Source organism: Elgaria multicarinata, chromosome 1 (genome assembly GCF_023053635.1).
Source record: "Elgaria multicarinata webbii isolate HBS135686 ecotype San Diego chromosome 1, rElgMul1.1.pri, whole genome shotgun sequence".
Lineage (NCBI taxonomy): Eukaryota > Metazoa > Chordata > Lepidosauria > Squamata > Anguidae > Elgaria > Elgaria multicarinata.
In genome coordinates this window covers 91,250,924-91,263,013 of record NC_086171.1, presented here as the reverse complement: position 1 = coordinate 91,263,013, position 12,090 = coordinate 91,250,924, and the positions used below count along the sequence as shown (strand labels likewise).

Genomic DNA, 12,090 nt, shown 5'->3' with positions numbered 1-12,090 from the left:
GTGGGGTGGGGGTGGGAGGGAGAGCAGGGAAGGGAAGGACATGAGTACCTGTCATATACACTATCTGAAAAGTAAGCCCCTGAGTACAGCAGCTGAATCACTGTCATGGGGTGGGAAGACAGGACAGTTGAACCACTAAGGAGATGTGGAGAAATACAAAACAGGGTTTTTCTTTAGGAACTTGTCCAATATGTATATGACACCAACAGAAATCCAAAGCTGGCCTTGTAAATCTGCCCCACTCAGAGAAGAGCTTCAGAGAGAAAGGGAAGATGGTTCACTTCTTGGAGAAAAACCTCTTTGGGCACCAGCACAGCCTTCTCCACATCCCCTTAGAAACCAAAAATACAACCCTTGGTTATAGCAAAATAGGGAAGAACTTTGTAGGGGTTTCTTACCTCTTTCTTGGTAAGAATATGTCTCTCTTTTTTGCATTGCATTACTTCTTGGAGCCATGTGAATAATTAAAGAGTAAAGGGCCCTTGAATTGCTATTAATGGTGGTTCGACCTTGTATTTATTTGATGCTGAGTTACCCCAATAACAGTTTCTTCTCCAGCCATGCTACCGCCATAGCAACCATTCTGTGGTTAAATGCTGTTGCCATAGAGGGCTTTTCTGCAAGAACACTGAAAGTGGTGCCACAAACACTTCCACAGCTACAAGTGACCTCTCAGTTACAGAAACACATCAAATAATAGGTCTGTGCTTGGGGTGGAGCAAATAGGAATGTGATTTGCTGTATTTATAAAAACAAATAAAACACTGCTCTATATGCCCTTCCTTGCAAAACCCACCAACTCTTCCCCTCTAAACAGGTGTGGGGGAGACTCACAAAATGATCAGATTATTGTGTGGGGTTGTGTCACTTCCAACTGATTATGAAACAAACAGTATCCAGTACGTGTGGTGAAGGCACAGCTACGTTCCAAACAATCAAAGGAACAATGAGAATGAACTGACTGTATTGGAGCAAGGAGTGCATTTTTTAGCAACAAAGCACTGTAGTTTAAGAACTTGGGAGAATGTATTGTGCCTGCAGCAGAAGCACTGCCCTGAAGGACAAAGCCTACAAGAAGTGAAAAACAAATACACATTTTTTTTTGCACAAAAAGCAGTATTGCAGAAAGGCCCTCTGATTATCTATTTCTTGCGTGGAAAACTAGCGTGCTGGCTCTTTCTTAATGTTCATTTTTCTATTTTGTTGCCTTGCTGGATAAGAGGTATAAATAACTTGTTTTCTGATAGCTCTCATTTTACACTGTATCAAATATGCTGACACTTGTGCCTTCTTTTGGAGGGCATTTTGTGACCGTGTGTAGATTTGCTTGCCAAAGACTGTGCATAGTCAGGAATCCCCCACCCCACCCCATCCAAACACATACTGCTTTTAATCATTTGAAGTAATGCAGTAAGACCACAAGTTTTTCTTGCTTCCAGAAGAGCACACAGTTCTCCCAGACAACTTGGGTTTGGACCAAGATTCGGGAAGGCAGTGAAGAGACTGGCAACTGAGAGTTGTGGCCTTTTATAATAGAGATCTGGAATGAAGAGAACCACATTTTGACTGGGGACCCTGCGATAGGAATTCCTCTTCGTTCTTTGCTTCCAACCAAATAACATTGGGTAGTGGCTGTGACAATGAAGGGGGAAATAGCTATTATTATTTTTCTATTATGGGGATTATTGTATAAGGAAAAAAAGCTGGTTATTTTCACTTAAGCTGGATATTAAGTGTATGTAAAAATGTTTACCATTGTCTTTTTCATCTTTAGGCACCTGAGAACTGCCATACTAATCTAAAGTAAGGCAATTTCAGAAACAATCTTAAGTTTTTCCAGTTCCTTTGCTTTCCCTTGATGGCTGCTGCTTGTTTCCTGGGCATCTTTTTGATTCAAATGAAGATGTTCATATATAGATTGATTTATGGCTAATTTGCTCAATAGCTTTTCTGCTCAGGGGAACATTTCCAAGCTTAATTGGAATCATGACTTAGCCTTGGACTCTTCCATCCTAGGGGTCTGTCATGGGATGGGTGCAGTATTAATGTCTGGGAGCATGTGCAGTGTGCCTTCATCTCACTGATGAACAGCCAAAGGCAGCCCTCAAATATCTAGGTGATGAGTTCCCAGGACAGAGGGGATGATTTGTAAGATTTGGGCATGAGGAGCTGCACAGTTGACAAATGAAGCTTTAATCCTTTTGCAGCAATATCTAGCACACGATTATCATGCAAACAGATTGTGGAAATGGTCCAGGCAAACAAGCCAAGCACCACTGTTCACTGGAATGGATATTCTCTGAAATCAGAGAATCCTTCCCAAGAATGTTGGTGTGCAATACAAATGCTCCTTCAACATCTTGACAGGGAAATTGTCGTGGAACCATCTCCAGACAGGAAGGTAGGCAGGCTGTCTAATGTATATTCAGGAATTAAGTGCAATAGCAGAGCTGAAAGGAGGGAAGATCAACCTCTTCATCCACCCAGCTGCACATGCTGCTGCTATTCCCTCAATCTCTCCCTCAGTAATGACAATAGCTTAGTTTTCCCTCAACAGGTGCTTTTGGTAGTTTTCTTGCCCTCTTCTGTTTAGCTTTAGTTTTCAAAGTGAAGTAAACACAACTGCACAATTATCAATTAACTTTATACAAAGGGGGGTACCCCCCCCCCCATAATGAAAGTGTTTGTTTGGAATTACTGGAAAAATGCTTCAGATTAAATGATATTTTTATGACCATTTTGAATAATGTGAAAAGGTGCTGAGAAAGAAACTGGTAACTTTTAAAATAGATTACTTTTGCCTTTTTTTAATAAGTCTTCTACAATCTTGAAATAAAGCTTCATTCCCCATCAGTTTCAGCAAAATCAGTTTCTTCTTCTCCCATTGTTTTCAGTGCTTTTACAAACAACTTTTGCCTGTAGTGATTCCGTCTTTATTTTCTTAGTATTTATCATCTCAATGCAAATCTTTTTTTTAGTTGATATTGGGAAGCATCTTGGGTTATTCTAATCCTAATCCTGACAGAAATTTCTCTTCAATGGCTATGGTTGGACTTCAAATGAATTTTAAAAGCACTTCTCTTAGTCTTTTGAGTTGGTCAATGTGTGAAACCAGTAGTTTTGTGGAAAGCTGCTCAGTTTGGCCCAGACCAGATGTGATTATAGCAACTTTTTATACTGCTAGTTACTCACTTGATGGAACTGAATAACATTATCTCCTTTGAACCACATGGCTTAGCTAGGTCCTCCACTCAAGTTTCACTAAACTACATATGTAGGTGGACAGATGGATTGGAAATGAGATTGGACTGTACATAAGTCATTATTAACCTCAGTAGCCCTGCAATGTGCTCACCTAATCTATATTTAGAGAGCAGTCAGGGAAGTTCATTCTGGCGCTTTCAATTATAAAGCAAGATCAAAATTTGAATGTTACTCAGGTATCAGCCATTGAGTTGCACCAGCAATGAGAGAAACCTCAGGGCCACAACTCTGAAAAGCATATCTAGACAGAGGTTGGCAACAAGACATCAGCAAGGAGAAGAAGTTAAGCTCAGCTCTATTTGCATAAGAAGCAGCTGATAAAAAAGGCTGTCTTCTGGGCTACAATTCAAGGAACTACTTTAGACCAATATAGGCATGAGAATAATGTTCCAAGAAAATGTCTTCCTTGAAAAGGAATTCATATATTTATAACAAGCATGCAAGGTGTGAACTACAAGGGGTCCTTGAAAACTGTCTTGCAGCTCCAGAATTGTCTTTGTTGGAGGCTTGCTTGTGAAAGAAAATTTTATTTATTTTATTTATTTATTACATTTTTATACCGCCCAATAGCCGAAGCTCTCTGGGCGGTTCACAAAAAAATCCACCACTGTGGGACAGTGGCAACATTAAAAGTGTCTTTTCCATCTAAGAAGAGCTCCCACAGTTTTTCAGGCAACTGAGGACATTTACTCTTCTGCTTTGTTTCCTCTCTTGTAGTCTCCTTTGTTTTCTCCATATACAAATCAGTTTCTCCAACTTGCAATACTAGCTATACACATTTTTAGCTTTTCACATTTGACAGCAATGATTGCAACACAACAAGAAGTGCATGTTATTCTTCAAATTTAGCCTGCCATGATAATGAAAACAGCATGGAAATTAGCTGCAGTCCTCAGTCGCTTGGCGTCTTTCCAGTAAGAGCCCTTTTGAACTCTCTGAGCTACAGCTGCTGCTATGGCTATTTTATCATAAGTCCAGCATGGACAGTGTAGTAGGTGCTATACAGAACACAGGGGTAGTACAATCCCTACACTGAGAAACAACAGTTGACATGTGGGGAGGGGGGCATAAATTGCCTTAGAGGTTAGATTGTCTTCCTTACACCAGGTAAAGAGGGTTTACACCAAAAGGACTGGCACTTTATATGATATTCACCTTTGTTGTGCACCCCCCTAAAAGTAACAACTTGCTTATTGCAGCATATTTATCTATTTGTTTTTTTAAAAAAGGGGGAAGGGGTGTTTGAAGCGTGAACAAAAGAATTGTTTTTTATTTGGCTTTTAAGGGAAGGCAGTAATGTCATAAAAGTTGCTCATACAATAGTACATCAATACATTTACATTTGTGTGCAATGGAATGTCCTGTGACAAGGCTGGGCGTACAATTCAGTTTTAATGTTCAAAACCATTCTCGAGCTCCAAGAAACCCCAGATTCACAGAAGTGCAAGTCTGGCACAGAACAGGATTCTAGAACAGGTGTGGCAAAAGTAGTTATCCAGTTCATAATCTCAAACAGTTGCCAAAGGTCAGTAAAAGACACACATAACTCTCCTAGCCATTGTTTACGTTGTGATTTGAGTAACTGGTGGCCAGTCAGCGGGAGAGATTGCAAGTTCTACACTCTGCAAGTTGCGCTTCATAACCCATGGTGTTTCCAAAAAGATGGCCAGACAATATTACAACTTGAAACAAAACAAAACACAAGAACCAAACCACACAAACAGCCAACACAACCCCAGACCCTTACAAGGCTTTAGATTTAAATGAGTGACACTGAATATGAATGGTGCACATACTCATTGTGGCCTGGTGTTAAGAAAGAGGGTGGAAGTGGAAGGGTGCGGAGAAGGGCTCTCTGTCAGATTCCCAAAGAGAGTTCTTTTCTTTAAATCCTCCTTGATAATTCTTAGCCACTGTTGCCAGAATTAGCTGAATCTGCAAAGATGGAGGAAATGAACGACATGTCAGAACACCTTTCTCCATAAAATGTCAACAGTCTTAAAGTATTCAATAAACTGTTATTCAAGAAAGCAATGAAGGTCCAAATGGTCACCATAAATAAGAAAATTATTTGCTTACCTTCAGAAGCTAATTCTGACACGTTTCAGAAAACCAAGGAGCCAGAGAAACCAAGAGCTTAGGCATTCAAGAATCCAGCCAAATTCATTATTCCCTACCTGCCCATAAGCCAGGACTATCCAAAAGGATAAGAGGATATATCCGGAAAAAGTAAGACAGTTGGATCTATTTAGATTTGAGAGGGGATTCAAATAAATCATAAGGTGGTAGAGCCCCCAAAACGGGTTTGCCACAAAATGGGTTTGCCACTGAATTTTGGTAGCAAATCACTACAGAATTTTTAAAAGGACAAATGTAGCTTGAAAACAAATTTAACCTTTTAACCCTGCATAGCATTTTGCTGCTGAAATTTGGTGGCAAATGGCCAATTTTTTTTATGCCAAATGTAGTGACATGGCCGTGGCAGGAGTGAGGCCTGGGAGGTGGGTGGGCTAAGAGGCCTACTGGTACTGGTTCTCCATGTAGGCTGTGGACAACACAGCTCAAAAAGATGTAGCAGACGAGACATTGAGAGGAGTGTCCTAACTATAAAGATGTTAACAGTGCTGACCTTGTAGTGTACGTATAACTGCAATTTTTCTCACCTCTTTGTCTATTTAGAAGCACACTGATCACTTTTGACTAAAGTAGACTTGACACATGAGTCAAGAAGAATAGTTGGATTATCAGTATACTTTCAGATTGATAGCTACTGCTGTCCCTGTTCATCCTTGAAGAATGAAGATCGGCAGTTTGATGGTGGGGCCAGATGTTATAACCTAAAAGATGATTTCTGCAGCTTGCAGATTATATTTTGCTATGTTTCCATGTAGGGTAAAGTTCCTGTAAAGAAAATACCCTGAAAGACAGAAACAAAATTCAAACTGATCTTGATAGGCTGGAGTGCTGGGCTGAAAACAACAGAATGAAATTTAATAGGGATAAATGCCACGTTCTACACCTAGGAAAAAGAAACCAAAAGGATACTTGGCTCAGTAATACTACAAGCGAGAAGGAGCTTGGAACGGTTGTAGATCACAAGCTGAATATTAGCCAAGAGTATGCTGTGATGCCAAAAAAAGCAAATGCTATTTTGGGCTGCATTAATAGAAGTATAGCTTCCAAATTGCACAAGGTACTGGTTCCCCTCTATTCCGCACTGGTTAGGCCTCATCTTGAGTACTGTGTCCAGTTCTGGGCACCACAATTCAAAAATGATGCAGATGAGCTGGAGGGCACAGGAGGGCAACAAGGATGATCAGGGGCCTGGAATCAAAGAGCTATGAGGTGAAACTGAAAGAAATGTGCATGTTTAGCTTGGAGAAGAGAAGACTGAGGGGAGACATGATAGCACTCTTCAAATACGTGAAAGGTTGTCACACAGAGGAGGGCCAGGATCTCTTCTCAATCATCCCAGAGTGCAGGACACGGAATAATGGACTCAAGTTACAGGAAGTCAGATTCCGGCTGGACATCAGGAAAAACTTCCCCTCTAAACATCCATCACCTATTATCCAGCGGACTGAAAACCTCACTCCTCATGCTACTTTTGCACATATCTCCAACCACTATCAGTTTTGTATGGATGCTTATTTAGATACATAGACCATTTATATTAACATATATATTTGAATTAGAAAAGCCAAATCCTTCTTTTTCTCTCTCTTTCTTTTTTTAGTAAGGGTGATGTAAACTATTATAGTACTTGGATATGTGTTATGATATGTTCTTCCTCTCTCTTCCTTCTCATTTATGGTCCTTTGTGTTTGTTTGTTATTGTTATATTTATTTATTTTAAAATATTGTGTACATTAACACTTCACATGTATTCCACGGCCATTTGGATTTCTTGCATTTCAAGGCCATTTGGCTCTACTATTTACATATTTTCTCTCTCTATTCATCTATGCAGCTGCTGCCACAAAACTCCCTCATTGCAGATTCCTAGATAGAGTTACAGTACATTTAACAGCACTAACTAGTTCCATCCCAGAAGAATTTAAAGATAAATAAAAAATATATTTGAGGCACTAAACTTGATAGAGAATCAGAAGAGCTGTGGACTGAAGTTAGAGATATGTTCCGTTTCCTGACTCCTAGCTGAGCAGAGTAGAGAAGAGGAGCTGCCCCAGCTGCTCTAGAAGGTACCTAAGGAAGCCAGCTGCCAATTAGAGAGTGAATAGTGTGAGCAAACAGGAGTTTGTCAGGGGAGGTCCCTAACAACAAAAAATGTTCTTGTAAGACACACCGATATAGTACGGGATTCTGTTGTTAACCTTCAGGGAGGATAGAACAAAGCACAGGCTATTCCAGTACAGTAAGAAAGGCAGAAACAAAAAGGGACTATGGATGGAAAGGATTCGCCAGTGGTGGCGACCTGCAAGGTTTGTGTGCTTCCTTCTTTGTTTCTTGCTCCTCAATCACTACTCTGTCTAAAGCTGGGCTAGAAGAGAATTGGCTGGGAGGAGCCACAGAGGCCAGGACCAAGGCAAAAAGCCTGGTCATATGTTTATGCCTTTCCTGAGTAGTGGAAGGAGTTAACCCATGGTGGATGTCTCCTGTGTACTACATTGGAATGGAACTTCACGGTAAGTACCCAACTTTCCATTTAAAAATATGATTTTGCTCTCCCTTTTTTGTTCTCCTCTATTTCTCTACATTATTTATTGTAGTATTTCTCTTTGCCCCTATGCACTAGTTGCTGTATTGTTGCATTTAGGATTTGAACTATGTTTCTATCTCCTTTTCCTTTTGCTTGTTTTCTATTTATGACCATTTTAAGAATTTCATCGGTCATCCATTGATGTGTTTCTCTCTTTTTAATTAGAGGTATTGACTTTTTGCGTTCTTCCCTAATAATATCATAGGATCATAGAATCATAGACTAGTAGACTTGGAAGGGGCCTATAGAGCCCCATCAAGTCCAACCGCCTGCTCAATGCAGGAATCCACCTTAAAACATTCCAGACAGATGGCTGCCCATCTACCTCTTGAACGCCTGTAGTGTGGGAGGGCCTAGATAATTGGTTCCATTGTTTTTCCTGATGTCCAGCCGGAATCTGGTTTCCTGTAACTTGAGCCCATTAGTCCGTGTCCTTCACTCTGCAATGATCGAGAAGAGATCCTGGCCCTCCTCTGTGTGACAACATTTCAAGTATTTGAAGATTGCTATCATGTCTCCCATCAATAGTCTCTTCTCAAGGCTAAACATGCCCAGCTCTTTCAGTCTTTCCTCATAGGGCTTTGACTCCTTTTCTCATTAGGATCACTTGCTGTGGGACCTTACTTATCATAGTTCTGAGATTATTAAAATAATCTTTCCTAAAATCCAGAGTATGTGTATGGCTACGCTCAGCTTTTGCTTCCTTTAAAATCACTTTCCCCTAGAGTTCCAGTAACTGTCACTTTATCCACTAAGTCATCCCTATTGGTCAGTATCAAGTCAAGGATAACCAATCCACTAGTTCCTTCCTCCACTTCCTGTAGGAGAAAATTATCAGCCACACATGTCAGAAATTTCTTGGAAGAGCCACATTTGGGAGAATTTGTCTCCTAACAGTTATCAGGGTAATTGAAGTCCCCCATCACTACTACATTGCACTTTATTGAAACACTGGCAATTTGCTTTTCAAAAGTTTCATGCTCATCTTCTCCTTGATTGGGTGGTTGGTCCGACTATCATGCTCCTCTTATTCCTTGCCTAATTGATTATAATCCAGATGCTCTCAATGGGGCTCCCAGGCTCCCTCTCCTGTATTTCTGTGCAGAGATAAGTATTTTTTAACATATAGTGTGACTCTGTCTCCCTTTCTATTTCTTCTTTTCTTTTTGAACAAATTATACCCTTCAATTGCTGTATTCCACTCATGGGAGTCATCCCACCAAGTTTCAGTTCTACCTGTCAAGTCGTATTTGCCCTCACATATTAAGAGTTCAAGTTCGTTCAGTTTGTTTCCCATACTTTGGGCATTAGTATATAGACATCAAAGACCATGTGCTTTATAGTCTGGCTTCTTTCCTATACTATTGTGAAGGCTATTATTGGGTGCTACTGGAGCTGTTCTCTCTATTATGGTGCATAAGCCTTCATCCATTGTTGCCTCCAAGTTTATGTTCCCCTCCCCCGTAGGATTCAGTTTAAAGCCCTCCTGATGAAGTTCTTCATGCTGTGCTGTGGCCAAACACATTCTTCCCAGCCTTTGTGAGGTGCAACCCGTCCCTTCCCAGCAGTCCATCTTCCAAGTAGCATAGCCTGTAGTCCCAGAATCCAAATCACTCACATAAGCACCATCTTCGTAGCCAGTTGCTCACCCAGAGTATTTTTCTTTCCCTTTCTACTCATCTTCCACAAACTGAGAGGATGTATGAGAAAACTATCTGGGCTCCAAAGTTCTTGAGTTTCCTTCCCAAACCTTCAAAGTCTGACATGATTTCTTCATAGCTCCGCTTGGCAGTATCATTTGTTCCCACATGAATGAGAAAAAAAGGATATGTGTCAGTGGGCTTTATAAGCTTTAACGCTTCAGTCACATCTCAAATCTGTCCTCCAGGGAGACAGCATATCTGACGAGTCCATGGGTCTTTGCAACATACTTGAGTTTCAATCCCACTCAACAGGGAGTCTCCCACAACGACTTCTCTTCTCTTCTTCTTGTTGTAGGCCTTGCTATTGTTGCCTCTGCTCGATTGACCTTCTGCCTCTTGTTCACTGCGGCATGGGGTTCCCCTGTAATTCTTCTTCTGCAGACTGTCCTCCAGTCTCATCTTCCAGCAGCTGAAAGAGGTTTCATAGCTCTAGTGGTTCCACTGGTGCAGAGTGACTTCTACTTCTGCTCCTGTCACCACTTTCCAGGAGTTTCCTCTTCATTGGCTTTCTTCACCACAGCATGCCCCATTTGCTACATTGTGTGAGGGTTGGTTGCTGTGATGGCATCGGAATCAGTTGGGGGCATGGACATCGGCTTTGCCTGAACACAACAACCCCCGCCCCTGGTTAGAATCCTAGCAAACTGAAACAGCAGTGACCAATCGCTCCTCTGATTTGAGTGGGGGGAGTGTTTTATGGGCAGCAGCTTGGGTTACTGGCCTTTCTTTTTTCCTTTGAGCTTTTCTTGTTTGTTGGAGGCATCTTGTAGCAAAACAAGAAAAAACCAAGAGGGAAAAAACAAAGTTATTTCTTTTCTCTTAAGCAGAGAACAGAAAAAAAGAGTAGATAAACTTTATACAGGTAAAGGTTTGTAAAGATAAAGACTAGGAAAGGAATAAGATAATAAGAGGCCTGAGTAGAGAGTTTGTTGAAAGAGAAATTAGAACAAGCTCTGTCGCAGGCAGAGGCAAGGAATGAACTGGCCAGGAGAAGCCACAGAGGCCACGAACAAGGCAAAAAGCCTGGTCACATACTCCTTGTCTGTGGGAGGAGTAGTGGGAGGATGTCTCCTCAGACCGGATAGGGATGAATAAATCTGTGTGCAACAATGGCAATATTGTTCCAGCTGGAATGGTCTGAAGTTAATCCAACAACTAGTTATGCTCAGGGCTGGTAGTTAATCCCACTGGTAGTTATGCTCATTATGACCCAAGTTTAAAATCACTACACTGGCTGCCAATTAGTTTCCGGGTGAAGTATAAAGTGTTGGTTATTACCTTTAAAGACCTACATGGTTTGGGTCCAGGCTACCTGCGGGATCGCCTTCTCCCGTACAATCCTCCCTGCACACTCAGGTCCTCTGGAAAGAATTCACTTCAGCCAGCAAAAACTAGATTAACAACGGCTACCCAGAGGACCTTCTCTGCTGCCTCTCCCAGACTGTGGAATGGCCTAAGATCCGCCAACTCAATAGTCTTTCTGAATATAAAAAAGCAATAAAGACTGTTCTCTTCCGGCAGGCCTACCCAGTCGAATTTTAAGATGTCTGGCTGTTATTTTAATAATGTACTAGTTTTATATGTTTTAATCAGTTTTATGTATTTTATAATGTTTTTGTATTCTATGTTGTTCCCCGCCTCAATCCAGAGGGAGAGGCGGGTAAGAAATAATAATAATAATAATAATAATAATAATAATAATGTTGCATGTAATGACAATCCATGGGTGACCTATGTGTTGTTGGCCACAAGTGGGAGCAAGTGAGCATGCTGCCTTTGGCGCAGTCCTCACTTTCAGTAAACAACCTACAATGGCCCGGTTGGTAGGTTGTGAGCATGATGTCCAATCCCTGACACTCTGGGTTCTTTAGGGGTTAAACAACCCAATAATCTATGATTTGCTGTAGAATTAGGCCCAAACAAACCAGTGTCTGGATTCAGACATCAAGCTCAAAACCAATGAACAAGATGATCGTAGGTTGCATACTGAAAGCAGGACGTGCACTGGAGGCACCCCCACTAAGTCATGGTTAAATATCTCACAAATTGGTGCTAAATGTGAAACAGGTCGATGTTTTGTTACTTGCACTTCATAAAATTGAATGCAGAGAAGCAGCCAATATGTACAGAATAGTTATAACAAGTGCAGGATTTTTGCATAAAATACAGAACTGGGATCTTCATAAGATGTGTATCACATCCCATTTATCCAAATGGATACTGTAAAAACATGCAATATTGGCCATTTTCTGGCTGCTGCCCTGCATATATTTTCAAAACTTTTTGAAAAATGTACTATTAGAAATAATCTTCAGTCTTTCTAAATGTAAGAGCTAGAGCATCCCAACAGTTAATAGCAAATTTCTAGACTGTTGAAGTAAAGTTGAAGGAAGGAGGATCATG

At 40.9% G+C, this 12,090-nt stretch overlaps 1 protein-coding gene across 1 annotated transcript in view; it reads right to left on the bottom strand.

The window, feature by feature from the left end:
- Positions 1–4,545: 4,545 nt before the first annotated feature.
- The window catches only part of MARCHF10 (membrane associated ring-CH-type finger 10), a 50,713-nt gene continuing 43,168 nt past the window's right edge, over positions 4,546–12,090 (bottom strand). Inside the window, exon 11 of the mRNA XM_063116715.1 lies at positions 4,546–5,199. Coding sequence (XP_062972785.1) covers positions 5,171–5,199 — 29 coding nt within the window. The 3' untranslated portion in view covers positions 4,546–5,170. The remainder of the gene's footprint in view (positions 5,200–12,090) is intronic.